A 26,936-nucleotide genomic window follows, 5' to 3' on the forward strand; every position below is an offset into this window, starting at 1 on the left:
GTCTACCATCATAGACACTATAAATGTACATGATACCTTTTGAAAAAAAATGTTGTCCACGTACAAGATTCGGGAAACAAGTTTCCAAAAGATTGAACCTGTTGGCTTGCAGGCAGCCCTTTGTATTTTTATAAATTCATAATTAATCTCTTATAAGTTATGTAAAAAGTATAGTTACACTCTTTAAAACTATGGATGCCTTTATCCTAGAGTAGGCAGACTTAAAGAGGTAGAGAGCTACCTGAACAATATGGGAGAAGTCAAATATCACCAGGCATAGTGTCTCCTCCTCACACCTGATTTAAGCCTGTAATTGCCTTACTAACGTGTCATAATCGCGTGCATTGCACGGCAATCATGGGTTTAAATCAGGTGGTGAGGAGGCAACATATCGCCTCCTTACCACCTGTCAAACTCACTCTGATTGTCTTTCAGAGGCTCAGCCATGCCTGCTGCACTTGTGAATGAGCCCTTAGCTGCATTTCACAGGGGCAGCCTTAGGGCTCGTTTACCACCCCAATCCTTCCCCCTTTATCTGCTAAGGCAGCAGCCAAAGGTGTACATGTCACAGCAGGAATTAAACCCCCCTTTTGCTTTTGGTGGGTGCTACCGCCTGCCAAACGTGACACATTTAATTAAATGAGGCCACTTCACAACCTGCCCTGCAACTGCATGCTTCTGTGGTGTAAAGCAGGTGTTGAAAATACAACACCACGCTGCCTGCTTTAACTCCTTGTTAACTGTACTGCACAAGGTTGCAGGGCATTTGCAGAGTGGCCTCATTCACATGAATGGGTCATGCTTGGCAGGTGCTACACCCACTAATAATGAAAGGGCATATAGCTCTTGCTGTGGCTGCAAAATGTGTACACCCCTGGCCACTGCAGCTGAAGGGGGTGTGGTTAGGGTAGGGGTGGTAAAAAATCTTAATTACGGGGTTTTACCACCCCCCCAGTCTACAAATGTAAATTGGCCCTTCTGTTCTGAGCATGTCCATCAGCAACCGTCCTGGGTTAGCTGCGCTTTGCCATAGAATTCTATTAGATCCTGAAGGTGTGGTGCACTTTCTGAAAGCGCACAAAAACCCCTCCATTCAGAAAAACCTGCAGAATATAATAGAAATCTACTGCTAAGCGTGGCAGACCTGCAGGAGAGCTGCAGGTACACTGCACTGCACCTGCGTTGTGGGTAAGCCGCAGCACATCCGTGTGAAAGCAGCCCTACACTATTATGCCCAGTGTATTGCTTCACATTGACCTGACAATCTCTTCTTTCCTGTTGCTGGCACCACTCTGGAGACCACTAGCTAGGCTAGGAATTGAAGTGTAGTTGGTATCACTTTGCATGGGACAGAACCTAGCACTACAGAGGAGGCATTGGCTTATGCAGCCCTTGCTCCCTGCTAGAGCTCCAACTTTACAAGTAATCCCTGTGATTGCATTCTGTTGATGCTCTGGGATGGCGAGTCAGCAAGCCTAGACCACGATCTACTAGTCACCTGTCCATGATCTACTGTTTGGTGACCCTTGTCCTAGAAAATCCAAAGAGTTTGGTACATCTCTAGCTTTGTTACTCTAACTGAACTTCTTATCCAAACAAGCCCACAAAGGCTGCAAAAAAAAAAAAAAGCACTTAGGAAAATGGTAGCTTGTGTAACTTTTATACATTTTATAATAGTTTTTTTTTTTTTGACGTTCTTGCTCGTAACAAAAGGTGGATTTCATTTTATATATATATCTGTAAAGAATGTAACAAAAATGGTATCTACGGTCAACACGTTCCTCTTCACAGTATGTTTTTATGCTTTATTTTCTCCCATTCTGTTTTGTACAGTGTGTGTTGCTATTGAATACAGTGATGAATTTCATTTGTATGAATAGACAGGCTAGCTCTTCTAGATTGTACACTGTTGCATTCATGCATCTAAATGTAAGTACTAAAGCTGGCCACACACCTTACAGCCTGCTTGTTCTTCATAAAAGTAATGTGAGTTCCCTACCTAAAAAACACATTCCATTTATATCAAATCTGGTGGGCTTATGAAGTTGGTGAGTTTTACAGACCAATATAAATCTCACTGTGGGACCAGCGTGTAATATTTCTACTACTATTTTTATTATTTTTTGCCATTTTCTGCTTCTAGATATTGGCCTTTGTTTTTATAACCACAATGCCTTCTGGATTCTTCAGGAGTGCCTTGGCAAAATGCCTAAAAATTTCCCATTGCCCAAAAATTGTCAAGCCAATGTGTGGGTCAAACATGCCTTTTTTTATTGTACATCATTAGAACCTTGGGCACTGTGCAGTTTAGACACTGGCTTCCTAGCAAACAATGACAGTGGTTGATCATGAGGATTTCAGGTGTCTGCCCAGCATTCTTCTTTGTCCCCCCCCCCCCCCCCAATCCCTCCCGGTCAACATTGGGGTCAGGGAGAGGGCAAGAAACTGAGGAAGAAGAGAAATGTCCGTATCCGTTTGCAAATGTGACGGAATACATCAACTCTAATATTGAGTGGCCCACATTTGTGGATGCTACTGTCATATGTAAAACTATTGGTTTATCTCTTTATATTTTAGAATGGGACTGAGACTCTCCTTCTTTTTTTCGGTTTTCTTTGAGCAGGCTTTTATTTATCAGTCCATTTTGGCATACACAAAACTTTTTTATTTTATTTATATTTGTGATTTTCTCCCTTAACTTTGTATGATTCACAACAAGAACTGTTTAGTTATAGGAAATTGTATCAGCTTGTTGTTATGTCATAACCCTTTATAAAATTTGGGCACAAGCGCCAAACCACCATCAATAAACGAAAATAGACTCTGGACTGCCGCACTCTTGAGAAAAAACACCTTTCTTTATTTAAAAAAAATCAAACAAACAAAACACAGCAGACTAAAACACTGACATTTCGCACTAGCAGTAGTGCTTACTCATAGAGTAAGCACTACTGCTAGTGCGAGACGTCAGCTTTTTTGTCTGCTGTGTTCTTTGTTTTTTTATGTGATTTTTTAAAATAAAGAAAGGTGTTTTTTTCTCAAGAGTGTGGCAGTCCAGAGTCTATTTTCGTTTATTGCTATTGGCAATTGGCTGCACCTGTGGCCTCCGGGCCGAGAGAGAAGTTCACCATCTGCGTGTGTGTTCCTGGAGCGGTGAGATTCCCTTTTTCTTCGCCAAACCACCATCAGCCATTGATGACGTGGCACTCTATTTCTCAACTTTTTCTCCCTTGCTATATTATGATTTTTATGTTTTTTTTCTCTCATTCTGTTTTGAAGAATGTATGTTGCTATTGAAGACAGTGATTAATTTCAGTTGTATAGAAGGACAGCTTAACTCTTCTAGGCTTTACACAATTAAGTTCATGCATTTAAATCAACCTGATTGTTTAGCAAATATGTATTGTGAGTGTCCTACTAGACAACCCATTCCAATTACATCCAATCATAAGGGCTTATGAAGTTGGAATTTTTTTTCAGATCTAACAGCCAGCTTGCATTATTTCCCCACAGAAAAATGTCAGATTCAAGCAAGAGTCCTAAAAATGTGATTCTCACTGGTGCCTTTGAATCACAACTGTTCTACTTATGACCAGCATAGGTTTTGACATTTAACAAGTAAAGCTTAGTAGAGGGCAACCTTTGTTTCCTTAATTTTTTAGGAATGATGGTGCTTCTGTGGATCACTGAGATGTGGACTGTAGAGTACTTCCCCTGGTTGCTATAAATTGGGTTGAAAGCTGACTACCAAAATAAGAGCTTGGAGTTTAAATCTGATTTTTAGCTGTGGGACATTAACTGTTCCTAACTCTGACAGTTGTGATGCCCAATGTGACATGGCCATTGTTGAAAGCTCCTGTTGTGGAAACTGTTATCTCATCTAATCTTTCAGGGCAGCATGGTGCAGATTTTTAAAATTGCTTATGTGTAAACCGTTGATTCAGTTGGGTCTGCTGCTGAGCTAATCATATCTCTCATAAGATAAGAGGGACAGATACCAGCACTCTCAAACCTCATATGAATGCCTGTGGAACTCTCTGGCATTTAAAGCGGTTTTGTACAGAAAATTGCAAGTTCATCTTATTCAAATGGCTTTGGAACATAGATGCAGTTATGACCATTGAAATAAAATAATATGCAGTATTTACCTTTTATTTTTAATGTTTATGCCGACTTCCTGGCTCTCCTCCCGTGGGAGTAGGTGTGTTTATCGGCTTCGCAATGGTCCCTGGGAACTTTTTTAGCTATTTCCCAGGAATCAGTGGGGGACACAGTCATGCCGAAATCTCGTGATATTTCGGAAGGAGGACGCCGGTCACGTGACGAGGGCATGTCCGAAATTGCCATTTTGAAAGTGGGCAGGCAGCTCTATCTGCCATTACCACTATAGAACATGAGGCAAGAGGAAGGAAAACAAAGAGGACACTCAATGAGCATGTGCGAGATGGAGCAGTGGATGCTGGGAGCTCAGCATCATCGCATCCAGGAAGTAAATGCCTGTGGGCTTCAAACGCCCACAGTGAAAATGGAAACCGCCAGACTGCTTTTTTAAAAGTTTTTCTTAGCAATGAAATCGTCACGCCGGGGGTTAAAAAGACGCCGATCGTGACTGCAAAGACACCGTAGGAATCGCCCATCAGTGACACAGGTAAAAAAAAAAAAAAACGGCAACGGAATCCCGCTTTAAATGACTTATTCTTATTCAGAAGTGCTAATTCTTAAATGCAGAGACCCAATCAAAATTCACTCTGTTGAACTCAGACTAGTACATTCCAATTCGAATTGGTTGCTATGGGATCTTACACTTAAGAGTAGTAGGCCAGTTATCTTGGCTTGTTCCTGAGTTATGGGAAAAGAAAGTGACTGGTCAAAATAATACCAAATTTAGGTTCTTCAGAAAACCTCTCATGTCATTTTAAACATACCAACAAATTATCAGTAATTACTAATATATTTGACTAAATTAGCAATAATTATTTTATCTTCTGGTTTAATTCTCAAATTGGAATTTAGAGTATTTTTCTCAGGCTGTGCAAACCAAACAATTTCCATCCTAACAGGTACAATTGGTATGAGTAAAACATATTCTGTGTTCTCTGTTTACCACATTAATTTATACTGTGCTAGGATGATGTTCCATTTGCAGACATAAATGCCTGAGCTTGTTAGCATGCCAAATCACTGCTTGTTTTTCTAGCAGAGCTAGTTTGAATTAAATTGATTTTAATGGTCCTTGGTGTCAGCTATTAGTAGCTTAGAACATCTGAGTATATTAAAACATTCAAACTCAAGATTGACTTAATGGAGTTATTTCGGGGTAATGTTTTGGACCCTGAGCTTGCCCTGCTTTTATGAGTCCAGCAAGCCTCCCCTTCAAAAATTTTTAGTTCTGAAATTTTAAATATACGTACTATATAAAATTTGCTATACTTTGCAAATTGCCCACATTTTCAGAGAAACAGGGAGAGGTAACATGTTTTTTTTATATGCAGATTCCACCTCATTATTAAGTAAAAAAAAATTAAAAAATAAACAGACATGTGAAGAGATGCATAATTCTTCTTTTTTTTTTTTTCCAGTTTTCATAAATCAGCCTCAGTGCAATTGTATGTCGGTTGTCATTGCTATTATTAATGATGGTGATATTATAATAATGATGATACTATTAAATACTCCTACTCATGATTTGTAACCTTTACAGGTTACAAATCATGACACTGTGACATATTTCCACCAGACTGCTTTTATTGTTTTTTTTTGCTGTTCTGAGACTTCTAGATAACATTAAATATGATGGAAAATTGCAACTGTCAATACTGTTAGGCTGTAAAATATGTTCATTTACGTACCCATATTTTACTGAACCACAGCATCTTAAAATGGTATCCTCCTTGAAATTGAAATCATGAAGGAGATGGGATGAACATAAAGTTTTAAGTATGACTTTTTGACTTGTAGGGAAATTCTTTAAGTCTACAAGCCCATAAGCATGAGTGCAATGTAAATGATCATGACTAACCTTTTTTTATCCTGCTTATTAATTGCTTCAATTTGTTCTCATTTCAGTGGGCAGTGGGCATTATCCATAAGCTTTTCTATAAAATGTGTATAAACGTGTGATTCAATACCAGTTGCCAGTTGCTTTGTGATATAGTAGCTGATCTTTTTGTAGTTTTAGATACATTTTTATACATTTTAGTTATTTTAATAAGTGCCTTTTTTTTTATAGAATCGCAATGAGATCAAAAATGGAGCTATTCTTCGGTTAACAGCATCACCGGTAAGTGTTTTGTTTAAATTTATTTATTTATTTAGGAAGTGCTCAACACTACCAACTTTAAACAAAGTATTTACATGTCATCGCTAATTTTATTTTAATAATTTATATAAATCTTAACCATGATCTTCTCTTATTTGCTGTCTTTGGTCTGTAAAATATACTAATGAAAGCATTTTTTGTCAATTTGGTAAATGCTAAATAAAAGTGTTGTGGAGAGTAAAGCCTCATACACACGATAGGACTTTGTACAAACTTTCCCTTGGATTTTTGTACAAAGGGCGTCGGCCCTGAACTTATATTGCATACACACAGCAGGACTTTTTCAGCCAACTTTCACCAAATCATGTGGTTTTTCTGCTCTTTATCGCCACCTTTGGTCAACTTCTGTATTGTTGTCTGATCTTTTGCATTGGTTCTGAGCATGCCTGTTTGTACTTTGTACAAAAGTCCTATGGTTTTCTGTACACACGATCAGACTTTGCTCCATCGGACTTTTGTTGCCAGAAAGTTTGTCCGTTCGCACAGCCAACAAAAGTCTGATGAAAACCAAAAAAGTTTGTCCGATGGAGCGTACACGCGGTCGGATGTTGCTCCAAAACAGCTAATTTGCATGTTTGTTGTCAAAAAGTCTGATCGTGTGTATGGGCCTTAAGACAGGGGACAGTTTGAGTAGTTTTAAAAAAAGAGAACTGGCCAGGACTGACACCATTCAGTCAACTAAAATGCTGCGTGTTGTCAGCCAACAATAGGAAATAAGACCTCAATTTCTCACACATCAACAGATAGTTTTCTGTACTGGCAGGGTCTTGAAAGAGATACAACATGGGCAAATCTGCATATATTTCAGAGATGTAATGCACTGTTTTGTTTTGCTATGACATACACTTTTGAAAATTGTTTATTTTTGCATTATAAATTTGAAATCCGTGTGAAATGGACTAAAAAAAATAACCCAGACACAAAACACAAACTGGGTTGCGAACATTAAACTAGACATGCGCTCACACACAAACACTGCAGACATACATCATGCCAATTTCTTCCCCCCCATAGCAGATGGCACAATAGCCACAAAATGATACAGTAGGACTTAATATAACATTACTTTGTGCCAGAGAGCAGGGAGGAAGACGTTTAGTAGCAGAGGCATTCGCAAACCTAACCAAGGTCCCCAAATTTGATTACATTTATTCAGACAAGACTTGGCTTTGTAAAAAGAGCTTATACTTGGGTAAGCCTTTGTTCACTGAACACAAAATCATTCTAGTGGTAGCAAGCCGAGGGTTCTTCCTAGAGCAAGGTAGATTTACAAATGTAAAAACAAAGCAATCTGGTCAGTGTTCTGTCAGCAAGGTGAAAGGTTCAGAAATGCCTAGTAGCAGCACTTCTGAATTTTTGGGCATAACCGTGCCCAGTTTACATTGACGCATGGAATACATTTGAATTCATTAATTCTGGAACCAATGACATGACCAAAAGATATGGAATAAATCCACATGTTCAGCCACACAGCATAGACAGCGTCCATTATTACCTCTTCTGAGGAAGCGGAGTAGGAAGGAGGAGCAGAAGTCTGTAGCAAAGCATAGCTTTTTGTGCCAACTTTGCTGACATAAAAGAAGAAACACAAATTTGGCTTCTCTTACCTTTGTTTTTCTTCCTGAGCACCTAGGACGTCGCAATATGTGTCCAATATGTAAATACAACTTCAAAAACTGTAGCTCTCTCCCACTCTCCTTATTGTGTACCTTTCTCTCCATTTGCTTTTCGTGGCAAAGAAAATTGCACTGTGGCAAAACTTAAAGCTGGCCCTACATCGGTAGATTTGTGAACAGCAGCTCATGCAAAAAATTCTCATCAGTATATTCGATGACATGACAAATCTTGTTTGAAAGTTGGTAAAAAATCTCTTTTAACATTCAATTTTGGAATGGATGGACTTTCCCAAACAAAAACAACATTCACTGTTAGGGTGGGTTCACACATGCTGGGGCCGTGGCTGACAGCAGGGGGTCTGGTGCATCCCTGTTCAGGTGTGAATCAGGTCTGAGCTTTTGCCTGAATTTGCACCTGAACCGTAACCAAAGATGCATAAGTGTGAATCCAGCCTAAGAAAAAATGTCCTGCCCCTTTGAATTTTCTTGTCGGTCTATCTACTAATGATTGGAAAATCAAACAAACATTCTTCAAAAAAATAATAAACATTTTTCATGAAATTCTACTAGTGTTTGGCCTTCTTAAAGTGCTTGCTCAGTTTCTTGTGACAAAAATAGAAATCAGCTACAAAAACTGTAGCTGCTGACTTTTAAAAAACAGCCCCTCACCTCTCCCACGATCCAACGGTGTGTTTACCCCAGCCGGGTTCGCCTGTTGTCTTCTCACCTCTGCACCGGCTTCTTAACTGTGGGCACCCGGCTGTGACAGCTTGCATCTTCATAGCTGGGTGCCTACTGCATTGTGAATGGTCCTGCAGTCTTCTGTCATGTGTCCCAGAAGACTGTGGGGGGGGGAGGGGGTTTGCGGAGGGAGGCAAGGAGACAGGTGAATCTAAGACTGGGGAGGTGTTGCTATAACTGTAACTGCCAAAGGGAGAGTGAGTAGAATCAAACCAGTCATAACTGCTATGTTCAAATGGCCAACGCTTCTATAAACCACAGGATATGAATGTCTGTACCTGTTCACCAGGTCGTTCAACAAAAAAATGTCTTGTTTAGATCTAAGGTGTCAAGAAGTGCTAATTGTAAATCTTTATCAAGCTGTCAGGTATCTGCCTTCACTCACTTTCTAATATTTCTCATATTAAGACTCACACTGCGCAGCAGCTCCATGACAGAGTCCAGTCTTCCAGCATGGATGTCAAACTTGAAGCACTAAAAGATTTGGCTAAATTTTCAAGGGATATTACATTTGCACAAGAATTCATAAACCTGGATGGCATCTACCTCCTCACTCAGATGGTGGAAAGTGGCAATGAGTAAGTTATCCATATTCATCTCCCCTTGTTAATATTAAACATCCCTGCTCTATTAAATGTACCTTTACATTTTGTTATGTCTGTTCCATATGTGTGAAAGGGTGCTTTTTGATCTTGCCAGAATTTAGGAGCTATTCTTTGCTCATTTCCTGTGTTATCTTGTAATACTAGGCTGCTGCTGGATTGTTGGGTTCCTCTACCCTTCCCAGTGGTAACCTCCTGCACCTGACAACTCGCCAACAACACAAGTATAATAAAATGGGTTTTTATTTAAGCTGGTATAAGCCCTATAAAGCATGGTACACACAGGGCTGGCTCATGGTCCCAGGCTTCATTTTAAGAGGGACGGCCTGTGGGACTGCTGTGAAAGGCTGCATCCAATGAGTGTGCAGCCACTGCTGCCTGAGAGACAGTTTCACAATGAGCAGATCATTCTGCTTGTAAGATCCGCTGAGTGGGTAACACTGTCATGTAATGTAACTGAATGCAGAGATGGACCAGCTGCCAAAATTGAGCGTTGATGTCGGGGGTGGTGCAACTATCAAACGCCAGCCAATGGCCACTACGTGTATGTGGTCTCACCCCCTTTCTTAAGCAGCCCGATCATTGACTGGTGTTTGATAGCTGCTGGGTCCCACCCACCCCCAACGTCGGAGAGAGACCAGCTGTCAAAATTCAGCGGTAATGTCAGGGGTAAGCAGGACCCGGGGTGAGTGGGACCCAGCAGCTATCAAACACCAGCCAATAATTCACTAAGCGTCAATATTGGCCTTAGTGTGAAACTCCCTCTCCTCTGGCAGTGCCAATCAGTGCCACCTGCCAGTGCCAATCGGTGGCACCTGCCAGTGTCAATCAGTGTTTCCAATCAGTGCCACCTGTCAGTGCCAATCAGTGCCACCTGTCAGTGCCAGTGTTTCCAATCTGTGCCACCTGCCAGTGTTTCCAATCAGTGCTGCCTAATATCAGTGCCAACCAATGCCACCTATCGGTGCCAATGAGTGCCAGCTACCAGTCCCCATCAGTGCCACCTATCAATGCCCATCAGTGCTGCCAATCAATGCCCATGAGTGCCACCTATCAGTGCTAACTACCAGTGCTGCCTATCAGTGCCCATTACTGCTGCCAATTAGTGCCCATCAGTGCTGGCAATCAGTTCCACTAAATGCTGCCAATCAGTGCTGCCTATTAGTGCCACCTATCAGTGCCAATCATGGACCATTAGGGCCAACCATTGCTGCCTGTCAGTGTTGTCAATCAGTGCAGGGATGGGGGGGATTAACTCAGCAGCCAGGCATATTGTCAATGGGGGGCCGGCCTGGAGGGGCACAACTGAAATCTGTTGATGTTTATTAATTCCACATGCTGATTTTTAGTATAATAGGTAATCACCACACTACTATTTACAATAAACTACTGGAGGTAAAATAAAAAAAAGTGTCAGTAAAAGACCTGCCGTTAAGCACTGTTATGTGTTCCCACCCTATAGATATTGGCTATAAAAAAAAAGTCCTCATCGTGTTTAATACAATATGTATTCTATAGCATTCTATATTTAGCCTTTTGGTGGGCGTGATTTATTTTTTATTGGGGGGGGGGGTCCAGAAGCATTTCATTTTTGGGCTCAGGCAGCACAATGTCTTTGCTGGCCCTGTTTTTTTTTTTTTTTTTTTTTTTTCCATTCAACTCAGCAGGCTGAATTAAAAAAACCTTACAGATTGCTGTGCCAGCACAAGTGAAGTGATTATGTTTTTTGTGAGGGGAGCCTGCCAGTGCTGATCAGACGCTGGTCGGATGCTGGTTTTCCAGCATGCTTGTTTGACAGAGCCGGTCAGCTTCTGTCAGACAGGTAGCAGTACACACGGGCTGAATGTCAACCACTACTACTACTGTGTCGGTTGATTTTGACCGATATGTCAAAATGGGAAGCGCTTAGTATACGGTTTTAGAAATGGCTGGATTATCCAGATATCAAATACTGGAACACTACATGTGCTGCAAAGCAGATACCGTTTGTTTCCCCGGTTGCCTGTGTAATTACCCTGCCACAATGCATTAGGCGAGCAAAAGGGAAAGTTGCCAACGCAGCAGTAACAGAGGTAATTTCCCTGGCAATGTAAGGAAATGCAAATTACAGTGCCAAATATAGCACCAATAGCAGTGCGCTCTAATTAAAGTTTACAGCCCTGTCTAACCACTGGCCAGTGGAGTAACAGACAAGTCTGTTGACAGTGGGGCCATTAAACTTGCATTGGAACACTTACTTTCAAGTGAGGGTAATCTATATGCAAGAGAAAGGCAAGTCAGTCTCCTTAGGCATAGCACTGCTAGCAGCAGCAACAAGGTTCAATCACAGCAAACCAGTACAATACATAGAGGTGGCCAAAAGGCCTTTTACCACACTGATTTGGCGTAGATATCATCCTGACAACAGGCCCTGATGGCCACTCCTGTAGGCTAGATGGAGGCAGATGGAAGTAGGTTGCTGTGCCTCTGGCTAGATGATGGCAGATGAGAAGGCCATACTGTCACTGGTGGTCTCTGTGCACTGACACGTCTCTGAGGTGTCAGTTGAGTGGCAGCCCACAATGCCCGCTCTAGTGAGCCACTCTAGGCTTGCAGGTGGCACTCTCCAGTAGGCTTTGGACTAGTGTCCCTGACTACAATTCCCAGCTTCCCACAAAGATATTCTACATGCTGCTGTCTCCCGGATAGCCTATTCCTGAGATCCTATTTGTTGCTGAGAGGATAGGAGGAAGCTATGAGTAGTTTAGCAGAAGACAGCTGGGCAGGACTGACACCAATAAGTCCACAAAAATTATGTATATGTACTAAAGAGATACTGCTGGTATTTTTGTTCCCGTGACATACATTTTTAATGAATAAAAGTGATTAAAACACAAAAATAGAACATTTATTTGTGAACTGACCATTTAAGTAAAGTGGCATTCATGTGCTACTAGCTGGTATACATCCAAAATCTTTGTTCTGAAACACAAGATGAGAGATTAGAAAACACTATCTCAAATTTGATATAATAGGAAATTGTAGTAAAAAGAGAACATGGGTAATGACCTGTTAAAACGACAAATGTATTGTTTGCCTTTCTGCTTATTGTACAAATCCATGTGACATTGAAAAGATTAAGGTGTTATTAGGAATAGGTCTTTTTGTAGACGAGGAGAAGAACTTGGGTTTTGTGCTGTAAAAATTAGCCCTTTGAGAAAATGTAATTAAAAGAAATGTGAAGCAATGCCAAATCCTATTTAGTGCAGGCCTATAAAGGGAATACGCTGGAGATTGTGCCTTCAATTACTACTTCTTTGCTGTGTAAGTTATGGGACTATAGGGCATTGTTAAAAGGAATGTGTTTTTGTACTACAAGAATGCTCTGTTTGTCAAGAAAGAAGTCTTAAGAGTTCCTCCTGACATTGACTGAGGTTCATTATACAGATGTCACCTTTAGTCGGGGAATTGTTGGCTGGTGCTTTGCAATACATTTTAGTTTTTTCATATTTACTAGATTGAAACTCTTTATGGGGATCCATATTTTGTTTGTGGATGTCTTTCTGTTAAAAGGAGGCATCACAGGCTATTGTAAGGTTTCATGGATATTCTTTTATACAATGCTCTAAATGTTTTACATACAAAAAGAAAACCAAATGTGCTAAAATGTCAGAAAATAAAATGAAATAAAAGAAAATAAACTGTAGCGGTTTAAGCTAAATCTGTCATAAAGGAACAAAAAATGTGCTAAGCAAAACAAGCCCCTTAAAGGATTCAAAGAGTGCCTTTGTGCTTTTTTTTTTTTTTTTTTTTGTTCTGTTCACCCCTAGAGCCTAAAATTCAGCTATACATGACCTGCAGTCTTTGACCAGAAATCACAGCTGGCATTCTGGCATGTCCCCTGGCATCTTACAATGCAGTAAATGTACCGCTCTATTGCTGATGAGCATGCACTATATTTGGCTTGCATGGTAAGGCTTGCCAGACATCTAGCTTGAAGCTCAAACATAAGTCTTCTGCAGTTGAAGACCCCTAAATGAGATAGGTTTCCTTTTGGATGATACAGGGGGGCAAGGGTGCCACATCAGTAGCTTTTCAACTGTGCCCTTATATCGAGGGACTAGACCTTAACCACTTGCTTACTGGGCACTTAAACCCCCCTCCTGCCCAGACCAATTTTCAGCTTTCAGCGCTGATGCACTTTGAATGACAATTGCGCGGCCATACAACACCGTACCCAAATGAAATTTTTATCATTTTTTCCCCACAAATAGAGCTTTCTTTTGGTGGTATTTAATTACAGCAGGGAGTTTTATTTTTTGCTAAACAAACAAAAAAAGATGCAAAATGAAAAAAAAAAAAATCATGTTTAATAGTTTGTTATAAAATTTTGCAAACAGGTAATTTTTCTCCTTCATTGAAATGTGCTGATGAGGCGGCACTGGTGGGTACTGATAGGCTGCACTGGTGGGCACTGATAGGCACAGTTAAGGTGGCACTAATAGGCACAGATAAGGTGGCACTGATGGGCACAGATAAGGCAGTACTGATGGGCACTGATGGGCAAAGATGGGCACAGATAAGATGGCACGAATGGGTGGCACGGATAGGCACTGATAGGTACCACTGATAGATGGGACTGATGGGCACTGATGGGCGGCACTGCTGGGCACTGGTAGATGACACTGATGGGAACGGATATGTGGCACTAAGGTGTAGAACTGTTTTTGCGGCAGATTGCGGGCACTGATAGGTGGCACTGTGGGCACTAATGGGTGGCACTGTGGGCACTAATGGGTAGCACTATGGGCACTAATGGGTGGCACTGATGAGTTTCACTTTTTCCCCTACTTAGGTGGCACTGGCAGGGGGCAGGTGGGCACTGATGAGCTGACTCCAGCTCTCCGTGATCGGCACTGAAGTCCCTCTCACGGCTCTTTTTTTTTTCTCCTCGCGCTGACAGCGCGAGGAGGAAAAATAGCCGATTACTGGCTCTATTGTGATCACATGATCAGCTGTCATTGGCTGACAGCTAATCACGTGGTAAGGGGTCGGGATCGACCCCTTGCTCCGATCTATGATCAGGCGAGTCTCATAGACTCAGGGGGCATGCAGGCCGCTCGTGCACTATGCGTCTATTGACGTCGTCCCGGCAAAGCAGGTCCGCGTTGTAGCCGTCATTCGCCTATAGCGTGGATCCCTAGATGTTACAGCAGGAGTCTCCAGACTTTCTAAACAAAGGGACAATTTACTGTCTTTCAGATTTTACAGGGGCTGGACTGTGGCCAGTGAGAGTAGAAAATACCCCAACGTCAGTCAGGGCTGTCTTAATGCATGGGCACCCTTGGGCACTGCCCAGGGGCACAAGGTGGTGGGGGCCCCATGAAAATCTTGAATTACATCACATTTGCAAACTGTCCTGGATTTGATGGAACAGTCTGCTTTTTACTACGCTGTCCCAGTTTCCTGGAACCTGTACTGTGACCTTCTGCCTTCCCCCCCCTGTACTGTGCCCTTTGTGTTGATTAGTCTTTCACTTATGGCATTTGTCTAAAATCGATTTTATTGAACGTACTAATAAATATGTTTCATTCTATCAACTATTTATACTTTTTCTTGAAAGTAGGTGCGTAAATTGGGGCAGGCTGGTAAGGGAACGACTGCATTACTTTTCCCAGGGGCCCATGACGCTATTAAGATGGCCCTCGCGTCAGTGGAAGTAAACAATGCCCCATCATTGGTTTTAGTGGAAGTAATGGTGCCCCATCATTGGTTTTAGTGGGAGTAATACCCCAATGTTGCCATCAGTGTAAAGAATTGTTCCCTATTGTTGCTACCACTGGGAATAAAAGTGCCCCATTGTTGATATCAGTGGGAGAAATATCATTGGTGTCTGTGGGAGGAATAGCGCCCCACCACAGGTATCATTTGAAGAAATGGTGCCCCATCATTTGTGTCAGGTGTGGATGGAATAGTGCCCCAAGGGCTAGATAGAGACAAGCAAAGGGCCACATCCAGCCCCAGGGCCACTATTTGGAGACCACTGCCTTAAAGCATAACTAAACCTGAGAACAAAAATGTATACATTGCAGCTTGCCAGTCCCTAGATGTGATGCCTGCATTCGTTTTCCTATTTTGGACTAAGAACATTGTTTGCAAGTACAGAAAATGCCTGTTGCTCTTCCTAGAAACGCATTGTTCAGGTCAATTCCTGTGACATAAACTGGAAGTGAAAACAACACAGGAAGTGTGTTATTCACAAGATTACCAGTTGATAATAAAGTGGAAAGTAAATGCAGCCACCACTTGTAGGCACTAAGAATAACAACTCCTCTCAGGTTTAACTGCTTTCTAAGATTTCCTTAAAGGCATCACCTATCACTGAGACAATGGTATCACCAGACAGGAAGTGAAAAAGCTACACAAACATATACAGAAAAAAAAAACAAAAAAAAAAAACAGCTGACCGTGGTTCTAGCCTTCCCTTACAAAAAAGTGTAACGTTTTGATTTCTGTTTCACTCTTGGGAATTTTCTTTTACCACTTCCTTTATGGAAAAACCTTGTCACCATGAAAGTAAGTGACAGTAAATCTTTGTAAAAGAGCCCAGGATAGTTTCAAAAATCCCCACAGGTGTTAAAATGTTGCACCACTCCAATAATAAAAAAAAAATTGTTTTGGCGGCACATACTCAATAATTAAGCTGTTAGGGTGGTGACTTGGTGCTTAAAACATTAAGGGCCCTTTCACATGGCCGATCTGTTCAGGTCCGCCTGTCAGTTTTTCAGGCGGACCTGAACGTATGCTCCATAGACCTCTATGGAGCGTTGGATGTCAGCGGTGACAAGTCCACTGACATCCGACCCGCTCCGATCCAAAAAAGTGCGACGGAGGAAAAACCTACTTTTCCATCCGTCGTCGGATCAGATCGGGTGACGACAGACTCTGCGGTCCGTCGTCACCCGATCTCCCTTAGGTCCAGTGTGCAGAGACGGACCTGTCATCTTCCTGCTCAGCGGAGATCGACGGAGCGATCCCCACTGAGAAAGCCGATATCAACGGGGTGGATCATCACAGATCCGCCCCGTGTGAAAGAGGCCTACAGGAAATGGCAGTGGTGCAGGTGAGGCTAGTGGGGGTGGAACTAAAGCCAGGGCAGATTGAGCATGGAATCTGGGATATTTTTTGCAGAACAGCGATACAAGCAGCTGCACTTACAGGCCCTACATGCTGTAGGTGACCCTTGGATTCTTGATGGAGGTGGACCCAAGCAAATGTGGCTCATGTGAAATAACAGTGATGATTTGTGAGGTTTGATTTTTTATGAACTATAACCCCCTGCAGTTTTGCAACCAGATTATTTATTTTTGAAAGAATACCTTGTGCTTGGGTTGCAGCAGGTACCTTACCTTAAAGCGGACCTTCAGTCATCTTTCCATCTATTAAATCTTCTGCCCTTGTTGTTTTAAATTTGGGTAGTAAAACATATTTTTTTTATTACCTTATACAGCTCACTTCCTTTTTCTTGTCTGGTCATTAGCCTAGGCTTATGACATTATGCACAGCCCTCTTTCTCACTTTCGTGAGAGTTTGCCAGGAGGAGAGGGGGGGGGTGTGAGTCGTAAGAGGACCAATGTGAGCTGCAGAGCTGGAGGTGTGCCTTGTGTGTCTGTGTAAATCCAGAAAGTGAACAGGCAGACTTAGTGTTGGGAGATTTCTGCAGCTTATTTGGCAAGTACAGAATCACAGTGTATATACATTAATATAGAAGGCTTCAGAAAGGCCAAGGTGTTTTTATTACAAATTATGTGAGCAGACTGCAGTTCCTCTTTAATACACATGCGTGTCAAGCTCAAAAATGTCAGAAACCATGAAATCAGGCCGACACAGAAGTACAGTTAAATCACACTTGTTTAATAATAAAAATAAAAAGAACAAACGTAGTCAAAACATAGCCAAAGTTCAGTAACCAGAACTGATAGTCAGCTAAGCCAGAAGTCAGGGATCAATGTAGTAGAACAGCAAGCAGGATCTGGAGAAGAAGGGATGTCAGCAAAGCAAGTCTTGAACAGGATTGCAGGAGATAGTTTCTGTGATGTTGACCAAGGCAAAGGCAGAGCTCCTCTGGACTGGATGGCTTAAGTAGGCAGGACTGACAAGCAGGATATCATCAACAGCTGAGTGACTGTGGAAATATAGGAGCTGGCAATTAAGTTATCCCAGAACAGATGATGGAAAGTCAAAGAAATACCATGAAAGTTATCTATCCAATATTAGTTGTATGTGATAATGGTAAAATAGCTCATAGGACCCATTCTTTTTAATAGGAACTATAAATGAATGTAATTGTGTTTTAAAGTAAGTGGTTATTATAAATATGTGCTCACTTGTCAATTTTGTTTACATTTTTGTAGGCGATATCAAAAGTTGCAGAAGATAATGAAACCCTGGTAAGAATTTCCCTGGATTACAATTTGCATTGTTAATTGCACACGCTGAATGCAGCTTCCTATTGTAGCAGCTTGGGGAAGACAGATTTGCTGTGTTATTTGCATAGGATCTGCTGGGAATTAGGCTTGGGCTCTTTCTTTGGTCTAACTTTAGCTGACATTTTGCTTTTCTTTTCTTAATTTGAATTGTAGTCACTAACTACCATTTGCTGCTTTTTAGAAGTTACAGCTTAAAGTGTTACTAAACCCAGGACGTTGCATTCCCTATATCTGGCCTCCTACAGTACACACAGCATGGAAATGCAAATATTTTATTAAATATAAACTGCTAAATACCTTTTTTTTAATCAGCAGTATTCAGTGCCTTGATGTATGTATTCATACCCCTTGACATTTTCCACATTTTAGTAATGTTATAACCAAAATGTAAATGTATTTTATTGGGATTTTATGTGACAGGCCAACACAAAGTGGCACATAATTGTGAAGTGGAAGGGAAACGATAAATGTTTTTTAAATGTTTTCACAAATAAGTATCTGAAAGGCGTGGCCTGCATTTGTATTCAGCCTCCATAAGGCTCGGTTCACACAGGGACTTGTAAGTCGCCCCAGGTCGTGTCTAAAAGTCGTGTTCAAGTCATCTCCAAGTTGCCTCACAAAGTTGTCCTGAAGTCGTGTCGCCCCTGTGTGAACCGAGCCTTACTCTGATACCCCTAACTAAAATCTAGTGGAACCAATTGCCTTCAGAAGTCACATCATTTGCAAGTGGAGTCCACCTGTGTGTAATTTAATCTTAGTATAAATACAGCTGTTCTGTGAAGCCCTCAGAGGTTTGTTAGATAACCTTAGTGAACAAACAGCATCATGAGGGCCGAGGGACACACCAGACAGGTCAGGGATAAAGTTGTGGAGAAGTTTAAAGCAGAGTTAGATTATAAAAAAAAAAATATCCCAAGCTTTGAACATCTCACAGAGCACTGTTCAATCTATCATCTGAAAATGGAAAGAGTATGGCACAACTGCCAACCAACCAAGACCTGGCCGTAACCTAAACTGATAGACTGGGATAGGAGAGCATTAATCAGTGAAGCAGCCAAGAGGACCATGGTAACTCTGGAGGAGCTGCAGAGATCCACAGCTCAGGTGGGAGAATCTGTCCACAGGACAACTATTAGTCGTGCACTCCACAAATACGGCCTTTATGGAAGAGTGGCAAGAAGAAAGCCATTGATGAAGAACGCCATAAGAAGTCCCATTAGAGGTTTGTGAGAAGTCATGTGGGGGAAAAGGCAAACATGACAATCAGAGAAGATGGGATCAAACAGCCTTTTTTACACAATTTAGAGTATTAACCCTTTAGGTTCCACAGCGAGTATAACAAGCACGATTTACTGCATATACAGACTGATTTTACTGTTGTGGATTTAGTAACACTTTAAATCATATCGAATGTTAGAGGAGCTCCAGGCTTCATCAGAAAAAATTAAGTCAGCAGCTACAAATACTGTAGCTGCTGACTTTTAATATTAGGACACTTGCCTGTCCAGGAATCCAGCAGTATCTTCACCGGGGCTGATTTTTCAATCGGCTCTTGGGTTCTGCCACCACCATTTCGGTTAAGCCGTTTCCTACTGTGCATGCATGAAGCGTGCTGCGCTTTTTGAATGGCCCGGTGCGGGGAAGGTGAGGGGGGCCGAACTTCCGGATAACTTTGTTGCCGCACCTTTCGGGGGGGGGGGCAGATACCTGGTTTTTACAGGTACCCCCCCCCCCCCGAATGTGGCAGGGGGGGGGCAAATTAGCATATTCATTTATTAAATTGCAGATTACCAATTCTTATGATTTTTTTTCCTTTATTTTCACTTGATGATCCAGCTATTAAGTCTGTTATTTTTCAATTTCCTTGAACAGACCAAGCTGTCCAGGCAAAGTGTCACAGGGATGAGACAAACGATTTAACATTGACAGGGGTGCTTAAAATGGTCTGCTATTATTTATTTATGTAAAACCTTTATTCTAAAAGGAAAATAAATGTTTGTGGTAACTGCTCAGTTTTACCTGGAATTCAGCTTCAATTTGTCAGTCAAGTCAATCTAAACCTGCTAGTCTAACAGTAACCTATCTCGAGACACAGTGCTACTGTCCAAAGGTGTCTGCTTTACTACTTCATCCAGAATGCAGACACCCTAAGACAGAAATGTGTTACTGACAGGATTAACAGATAATATAAAGAAAAAAAAAAGCCTAAAGGAAAACTATAGCAGCCACCACATAGGACTGGTAAGCTACAATGTATTACGTTTTTTGTTTTATACTGCTTTTAAAGCTACTTTGTCATTGGAATAGTATGGTGACTTACATTGCTAATCCCTGCTAAAATGTTTGTTGCTGTGTGTGCTTGAATCGATATTTCGAGTCACAGACCGAGAAGATATATGCTGATAATGAGAGTCAGAATTCCGTATCTTCATACTTCCAGGTCAGTGACTCAGGAAACATTGGAGCCTATGCATCCGTATGACAGCCAAGCAACTAGGCAACTAACAATTTCAGGAGGAATGGTGAGCATTGGCCTTCTGCATGGTCCTTTCAAGGCCGGTTTCCTTTAAGGTGCACCCACAATTCTACAGCTAAATATGCTTTAAGAAGGAAGGTAGAGGGGATTGGTAGTCCCACTTTGTCAGATATAAATGTGTAATAGAGCTTTGCAAAGGCAGGATTGAGCCCTACATCTCGTACTGCCAACCTGAACCTCTCATACTAACCCTTGGGTCCTTCAGTTATAGGTGTTGCATGGCAGCTGCAAAAGATTTTGTGGATGATTTCAATAATGTCTTCGGCTCCTTTCACGTGAGTGGACCGATCGGGTTCTCCTGTCCTTTTTTCAGGCAGACCCGATTGGACAAACCCACTGTTCTCTACATGGGGGTGAATGTAAATGAACATGTGTTCGTTTACACCCATGTGCATCCAATCTAGACCGCTAAAAACAGACGGCTCCGTCTAGCGGATCAGATCGGATGGAAACGGATAGGCAGGCAGATCCACTTGACGGAGTCCACCTTTTGTAAAAGGGGGCTAAGGTTATATTTTGTAATTAAAAAAATAAGAGAACAAGCTAGAGATTTGAAATTAAAAATTTAGCTGACCAGTTTCACATTTCTACTTCTCCAAGAATAGTAGTTGTACTAGACTTTTTACAATGTGATGTTTACAGGAGTGGCATCACATAGGACTGCACATACACTGTTTTAGCAACAGGAATCAATATTTTCACCCTATATAAAGCAAATAATGATTTACTATATATATATATATATATATATATATATATATATATATATATATATATATATATATATATATAATTTCTTTATCGTACATCATAGGGCACAGAGCCTTAAGTAGCGGGTTTTAGCTACCTTCAGGTGTACCAGGAGTACCTCAGTTTTTTCGCCAGTGTCTAAAGGTGTTGGCACGAGTGAAGATGTGCTCTGTGGAGCTCCAGGAGGGATCCATGCTGGATTTTAAAAGCCTCCACAACCGGATCCATCCCGCCACTGCGGCTCCAGGATGGTACCCAGGCCTCGCATAGAAGAATGAGGTTTTGCCTGTAACGCTCCTCTTTGAGAGCTGGACCCTAGGAACCAGGACTCTTTTTGGTCTTGCTACATTACCTAAAGCTGTCCTGAGGGGTGCTATGCATGGTCCAAAGGAGTGGAACCCCTATTAAAAGGGCCCCAGACTTTGAAGGTTTAACCACGCTGCCCGCCATGATGGGTGAAGTTTGGATCTGTCTGTTTACAGCAGTATCCTGCAGCGAGGAAAAGGTAAGAGGAAAGCATAGGAACTGTAAAGTCCACCTATGACTTTTCTTTCAATTATATTATAAAATGCCTTAAAAAATTCCTCTAGAGGGAGTAATAGTATATAGACCCTGTCAATCATGTTATGGTCCGACTATACAGGTGAAAACACCCAGTTTTGCACCACACCCCAAATTTGAAATGAAACAATTACAAAGTTTGGACAGAGGGATTTTAACTGTTTGTATGTACAGTCTTGAAAAATAACGGGTAGAACTGAGAAGGTGATTATTGCACATTAGCCCGACATGTTTCGCTATTTGCTTCTTCAGGGGGTGTGCAATATGACAAAACAAATACTGTAATATATAAAAAGGACACAAATTATACATACATATAAACACATTGTAAAATAATTAAGGGTATTAATACCCTTAATTATTTTATGATGTGTTTATATGTATGTATAATTTGTGTCCTTTTTATATATTACAAGCTTATTGTTTAGCATTAGATCATTCTATGCTACCACTGTTTTTCCTACTATTGTTCAAATAAATAGAACAGTTCTTAGAGTACCTTTGCTTTATGTACTTTGCACAAGGCTTCAGGGCTTACTACTAAGGCACCAAAACCACCCCCAGGCGCTGGGAACTCCAGACATGCCTTCACATTGTCATCCACTCCAGAGATGCTGGACATGGCAAGCCAGGGTGAGTCATTGGAAGCAATTGGTGGTGCCAGTGCTTCTCACACTTCAGCCCCTGTATATGTGACTGAAGATGCATTTTCCTCTGCCCTGCGGGGTTTAGAAGGAAGATTAGCAGCTTTAATAAGACACTCAATTAAAGGGGATAAGAAGTATGCTAGATCCCTCTCTCCCACTCCAAACCCCTTACCAGGGGAACAGTGGGGACAGGATGAAGTATTACCCTCAAATGTTAGGGAAAAACAAACCTCCTCTGTGGTGGAAATAACAGTTGAAGTTTCAGCTTCGCAATCTGAGGTACAAATCCTTACGAACGTGGTTCGCTCCACTTTCATGCTACCTCTAACAGAGTCAGCTGAAAGCCTAGTTTCTTCTTTGGGTTCCTTGAAACCTTCACAACCAGTGCATGCGTATCCAGTCCACACATTACATTTAATTTGTCCAGTGGACAATGCACAAATGCTAAAGGATCCAACAGATAAAAAGTTGGAATTCCTGTTAAAATCCTCTTTTTCTTTAGTAGGTACTGTTGCTCAGCCTGCAATTGCAGCTATACGCATCTGTCAGTCCTTAAAAGACCAGTTCACAGAGGCCCTTAAAGCGGGAGTCCACCGGGACTCCGCGTTTTTTTTTTTTTTTTTAAAAGCCAGCAGCTACAAATACTGCAGCTGCTGACTTTTAAAATAGTGACACTTACCTGTCCAGCGCGCCCGCGATGTCGGCACCCGAAGCCGATCGCTAGGTCGTCTGTCGGGTCCTGCCGCCGCCATCTTGGGTATGGGAATCAGGAAATGGAGCCTTTCGGCTTCATTTCCCGGTTCCCTACTGCGCATGCGCGAATTGCGCTGCGCAATAAGGACGCTCCCCGCTGCCTCTGGGAGCTGTGTGTTTCCCAGCAGGCAGCGGGGAACTTGCGGGAAGGGGTGGGCACTTGCGGAAAGGGGCGTAAGTTATGCCCCTTTCCGCAGAGAGCTGTCCCGGAAGTGGGTGCAGTTACCTGGATTATCCAGGTAACTGCACCCCCCTCCCCCCTGAAAGGTGCCGATTGTGGCACCGGAGGGGGGGAGGGTTCCGATGAGCGGAAGGTACACTTTAGGGTGGACCTCCGCTTTAAAGAGTTCCCTGCACAACAAGCCAGTGACTTGGCCGATTTACCAAAAGCATTATGTATTGCCATAGATGCTATGAAGGATTCTATTCACCAGGCGTCTCGCCTTGCAGTTGTGCTAGTACACATGCTAGGACCCTTTGGTTAAAGGGTTGGTCTGCCGAAGCACCCTGCAAAAACCTACTGTCTAGTTTCCCATTTCATGGGGAGCAACTATTTGGTAATGATTTGGATAAATACATCCAGACAATTTCCAGTGAAAAAAGTACTCTTTTGCCAGTTAAAAGAAAGTATGAACATCCTCCATTTAAACTGACTTTCTCTCCTGCGCCAAGCGCATCCGCCTCTAGGCAGTGGCAACGGCTGCCACCGTCAGATTCCAGAGGAAAATCGCCGGAGTCAGGCCCAGGCTCAAAGGAAGACCTGGACCCACAAGACTACAAAGCAGAATACTAAGACTTTTTAATGAAGAGGCGTCTCCCCTCACCAAGGTGGGGGAAGACTTCTGTATTTTGCAGAATTCTGGCAGAGGGAAACTCAGGACAGGTGGGCTCTCTCCACAGTGAAACTAGGATACAAACTAGAGTTTCGGGAGTTTCCACCATCTAACTTTCTGAGATCAAATGTTCCCAAGGATCTAGGGAAAAGACAATCCCTGTTTCAAGCATTAGACTGATTATTGACTCAAGGGGTAATCATACAGATCCCCACAGAAGAACAAGGTTTAGGTTTCTATTCAAACCTATTTACGGTACCAAAACTGAATGGAGATGTCAGGTCCATTCTGGATCTGCATCAAAAAAATCTAAATTGGTTCCTAAAAATTTGCTCATTTTTGAATGGAGTCGATCAGGTCAGTGGTCTCCATCCTACAAGGCGGAGAACTTCTGCAGTCCATCGACATCAGGGATGCATATCTGCATATCCCTATATTTCCCACTCCTCAAAGGTTTCTGCGATTCGAAGTGGAACAACGGCACTTTCAGTTTGTGACCTTACCTTTCAGGCTAGCCACAGCACAACGGGTATTCACAAAAACACTGGCCCCACCTCTAGCCAGGTTGAGGGCACAGGGCATAACAGTGTTGGCGTACCTAGACAATCTGTTGTTAATAGACCAGTCAGTGACTCGCTTAAGGCAAAGCATACGCAGTACAACCAGTTACCTGGAAAGTCTTGGTTGGATCCTCAACCTAGAGAAGTCTGCATTAAAACCAGTAAGAAGGCTGGATTACTTAGGCCTGATCATAGATACAGCCCAGAAAAGGGTGTTCTTGCCTCCAACAAAGATCAGCTCCACACAAGAGCTGGTACGGGTGGTCAGGTCAAAAGCAAATCCTTCAATTCACCTTTGCATGAGGTTGTTAGGAAAGATGGTAGCTTCATTTGAAGCAGTCCCCTATGCCCAGTTCCATTCAAGACTGTTGCAAAACCGAATCCTCTATGCTTGGTAGAAGACGATCCAAGCTTTGGACTTGCCAAAGCGGTTGTCCCCAAGAGTGTCTCAAAGCCTCAGTTGGTGGTTACGAAGCCAGAATTTGCTGAAGGGGAAATCCTTCAGACCAATAATCTGGAAAGTAGTAACGACAGATGCCAGCCTCTCAGGCTGGGAGCGGTACTAGAGGAGACGACTGTCCAGGGACAGTGGTCAAAACTCGAAAGAGCCCTGCCCATCAACATCCTAGAGATTCGGGCAGTGTATCTGGCTCTGAAAACCTGGACCTCCAGGTTAAAGAATTGTCCAGTCCGTATTCAATCCGACAATGCCACGGCTATGACCTATATCAATCACCAATGGGGCACCAAGAGTCTCTCAGCTCAGAGAGAGGTGAACCATATCCTAACTTGGGCAGAAAGGAATGTCCCATCCCTATCAGCAGTTTTCATTCCGGGAGTAGAAAATTGGCAGGCGGACCATCTAAGTCACCAGTAGTTATTCCCAGGGGAATGGTCTCTTCGCCCTGAAGTGTTTTGGGCTGTTTGCCAAAGATGGGGGACTCTGGACATAGATCTAGCATCCAGATTCAACATGAAGTTAGTCAACTTTGTGTCCAGAACAAGGGATCCACTCGCATGTGGAACAGATGCGCTGGTAACTCCGTGGGATCAGTTTTCACTGATCTATGCTTTTTCCCCGATTCAGTTGCTGCATCAACTTTTTTGCAGGATCAAGCTGGAAAGAAAGACGATAATTCTGGTAGCACCAGCATGACTCAGAAGGTCATGGTACGCAGAGATCATAAAGATGGCAGTGGAGGGTCCTTGGCCTCTCCCACTAAGGCCAGACCTGCCTTTGCAGGGGCTAATATTCCATCCTACTTTACGAATGCTAAATTTAACGACTTGGCTATTGAAACCCACATTCTGAAGAAGCGTGGGCTTTCCAGGTCTGTTATCTCTACTTTAATCAATGCAAGGAAACCAGTTTCCAGAGCTGTATATTATAGAGTTTGGAAAGCTTACCTGGTGTGAATCCAAGGGATGGCACCCTCAGAGATATATTATAGGAAGAATCCTTGCCCTTCTACAATTGGGCGTAGAGATGAAGTTGGCCCTAAGTACTATTAAGGGCCAAGTCTCAGCCTTATTGGTTTTATTTCAAAGACCACTTGCTATGCATTCTTTAGTCTGGGGTTTTATGCAAGGGGTGATGCAGATTAATCCGCCAGTTAAATCACCATTTTGCAAAAAGGCACAGTTTAAGATTTACAGTTTAAGCTTTTATATTTAGTAGGGATTTAGCAGGAATTTTGTAAAATGAGCTGTGTTTTTATCTGCTAATAATGGTTTTAGTGTATTTTATGCGAATATATTGGTTTGATAAACATTTTCGCAAATACCGCCAGGTCTGAAAAATCAGTAGCATCTTTTTTTTTTATTCCAAAGGTCATGCTTTCAGAAAATATATAGTTTTGGGGTCTTTCACAAATTCTGAAAGCTGTAAGGGAAAAATGAAAACCTTCATATATTTTGAGAAATTTGGATATTTACACATTTGTGTCTGTTCAATCTTCACCATTTCGCAAACAGGCGCAATTTAAAAATTACAAATATTTGTTACTTATTAACTCAATACAGGTTAAGCTTTTATATTTAGTAGGAATTTTGTAAAACTTGCTGTGTTTTATTCTGCTAATAATGATCATTTGCGCAAATACCGCAGGGTATAAAAAAATCAGTAGCACCTTTTTTTATTCTACTGATCATATGCTTTCAGAAAATATATGGTGGTGGTGGTGGTGGTGGGGGGGGGGGGGGGTCTTTTACAAAGCTATAAGTGAAAAATAAAAAAGCAAAGGAAAAAATGCAAAATGGTCTGGCCACCTGAGTGTACAAAATGGAGCGCAGGGCCTGGCAGCGAGAGAGTTAATTGCCATTTAACCTGTGTGTGCCACCTTCTGTGTCTGTACCAAGGCCAAATAGTTCTGATTATCCAACAAATTTTAATTTTACACAAAGATAACTGAATTAAATACAAATAGCAGTTTTATCAATTATTTTATTTGCTGGGGGGGAACCAGTCCAAACCGGGTTGGCCCTATGGGAAAAAGTAATTGTACCCCCCCTACTAAATTATAAATGACTGTGATTAATCTCATTTTTTGG

General features: G+C 42.0%; 1 protein-coding gene across 4 annotated transcripts in view; it reads left to right on the forward strand.

The window, feature by feature from the left end:
- The window catches only part of ELMO1 (engulfment and cell motility 1), a 568,419-nt gene that overhangs the window by 149,950 nt on the left and 391,533 nt on the right, over window positions 1–26,936 (forward strand). For all 4 annotated transcript variants that reach the window (XM_077491651.1, XM_077491655.1, XM_077491653.1 and 1 more), the window contains exons 5-7: window positions 6,230–6,280; window positions 9,085–9,254; window positions 17,672–17,707. In XM_077491651.1, the coding sequence (XP_077347777.1) occupies window positions 6,230–6,280; window positions 9,085–9,254; window positions 17,672–17,707 (257 nt within the window). The remainder of the gene's footprint in view (window positions 1–6,229; window positions 6,281–9,084; window positions 9,255–17,671; window positions 17,708–26,936) is intronic.

The sequence above is a fragment of the Lithobates pipiens genome, unplaced genomic scaffold (genome assembly GCF_037356315.1).
Source record: "Lithobates pipiens isolate NorthernLeopardFrog02 unplaced genomic scaffold, aLitPip1_a1.2 Scaffold_19, whole genome shotgun sequence".
Lineage (NCBI taxonomy): Eukaryota > Metazoa > Chordata > Amphibia > Anura > Ranidae > Lithobates > Lithobates pipiens.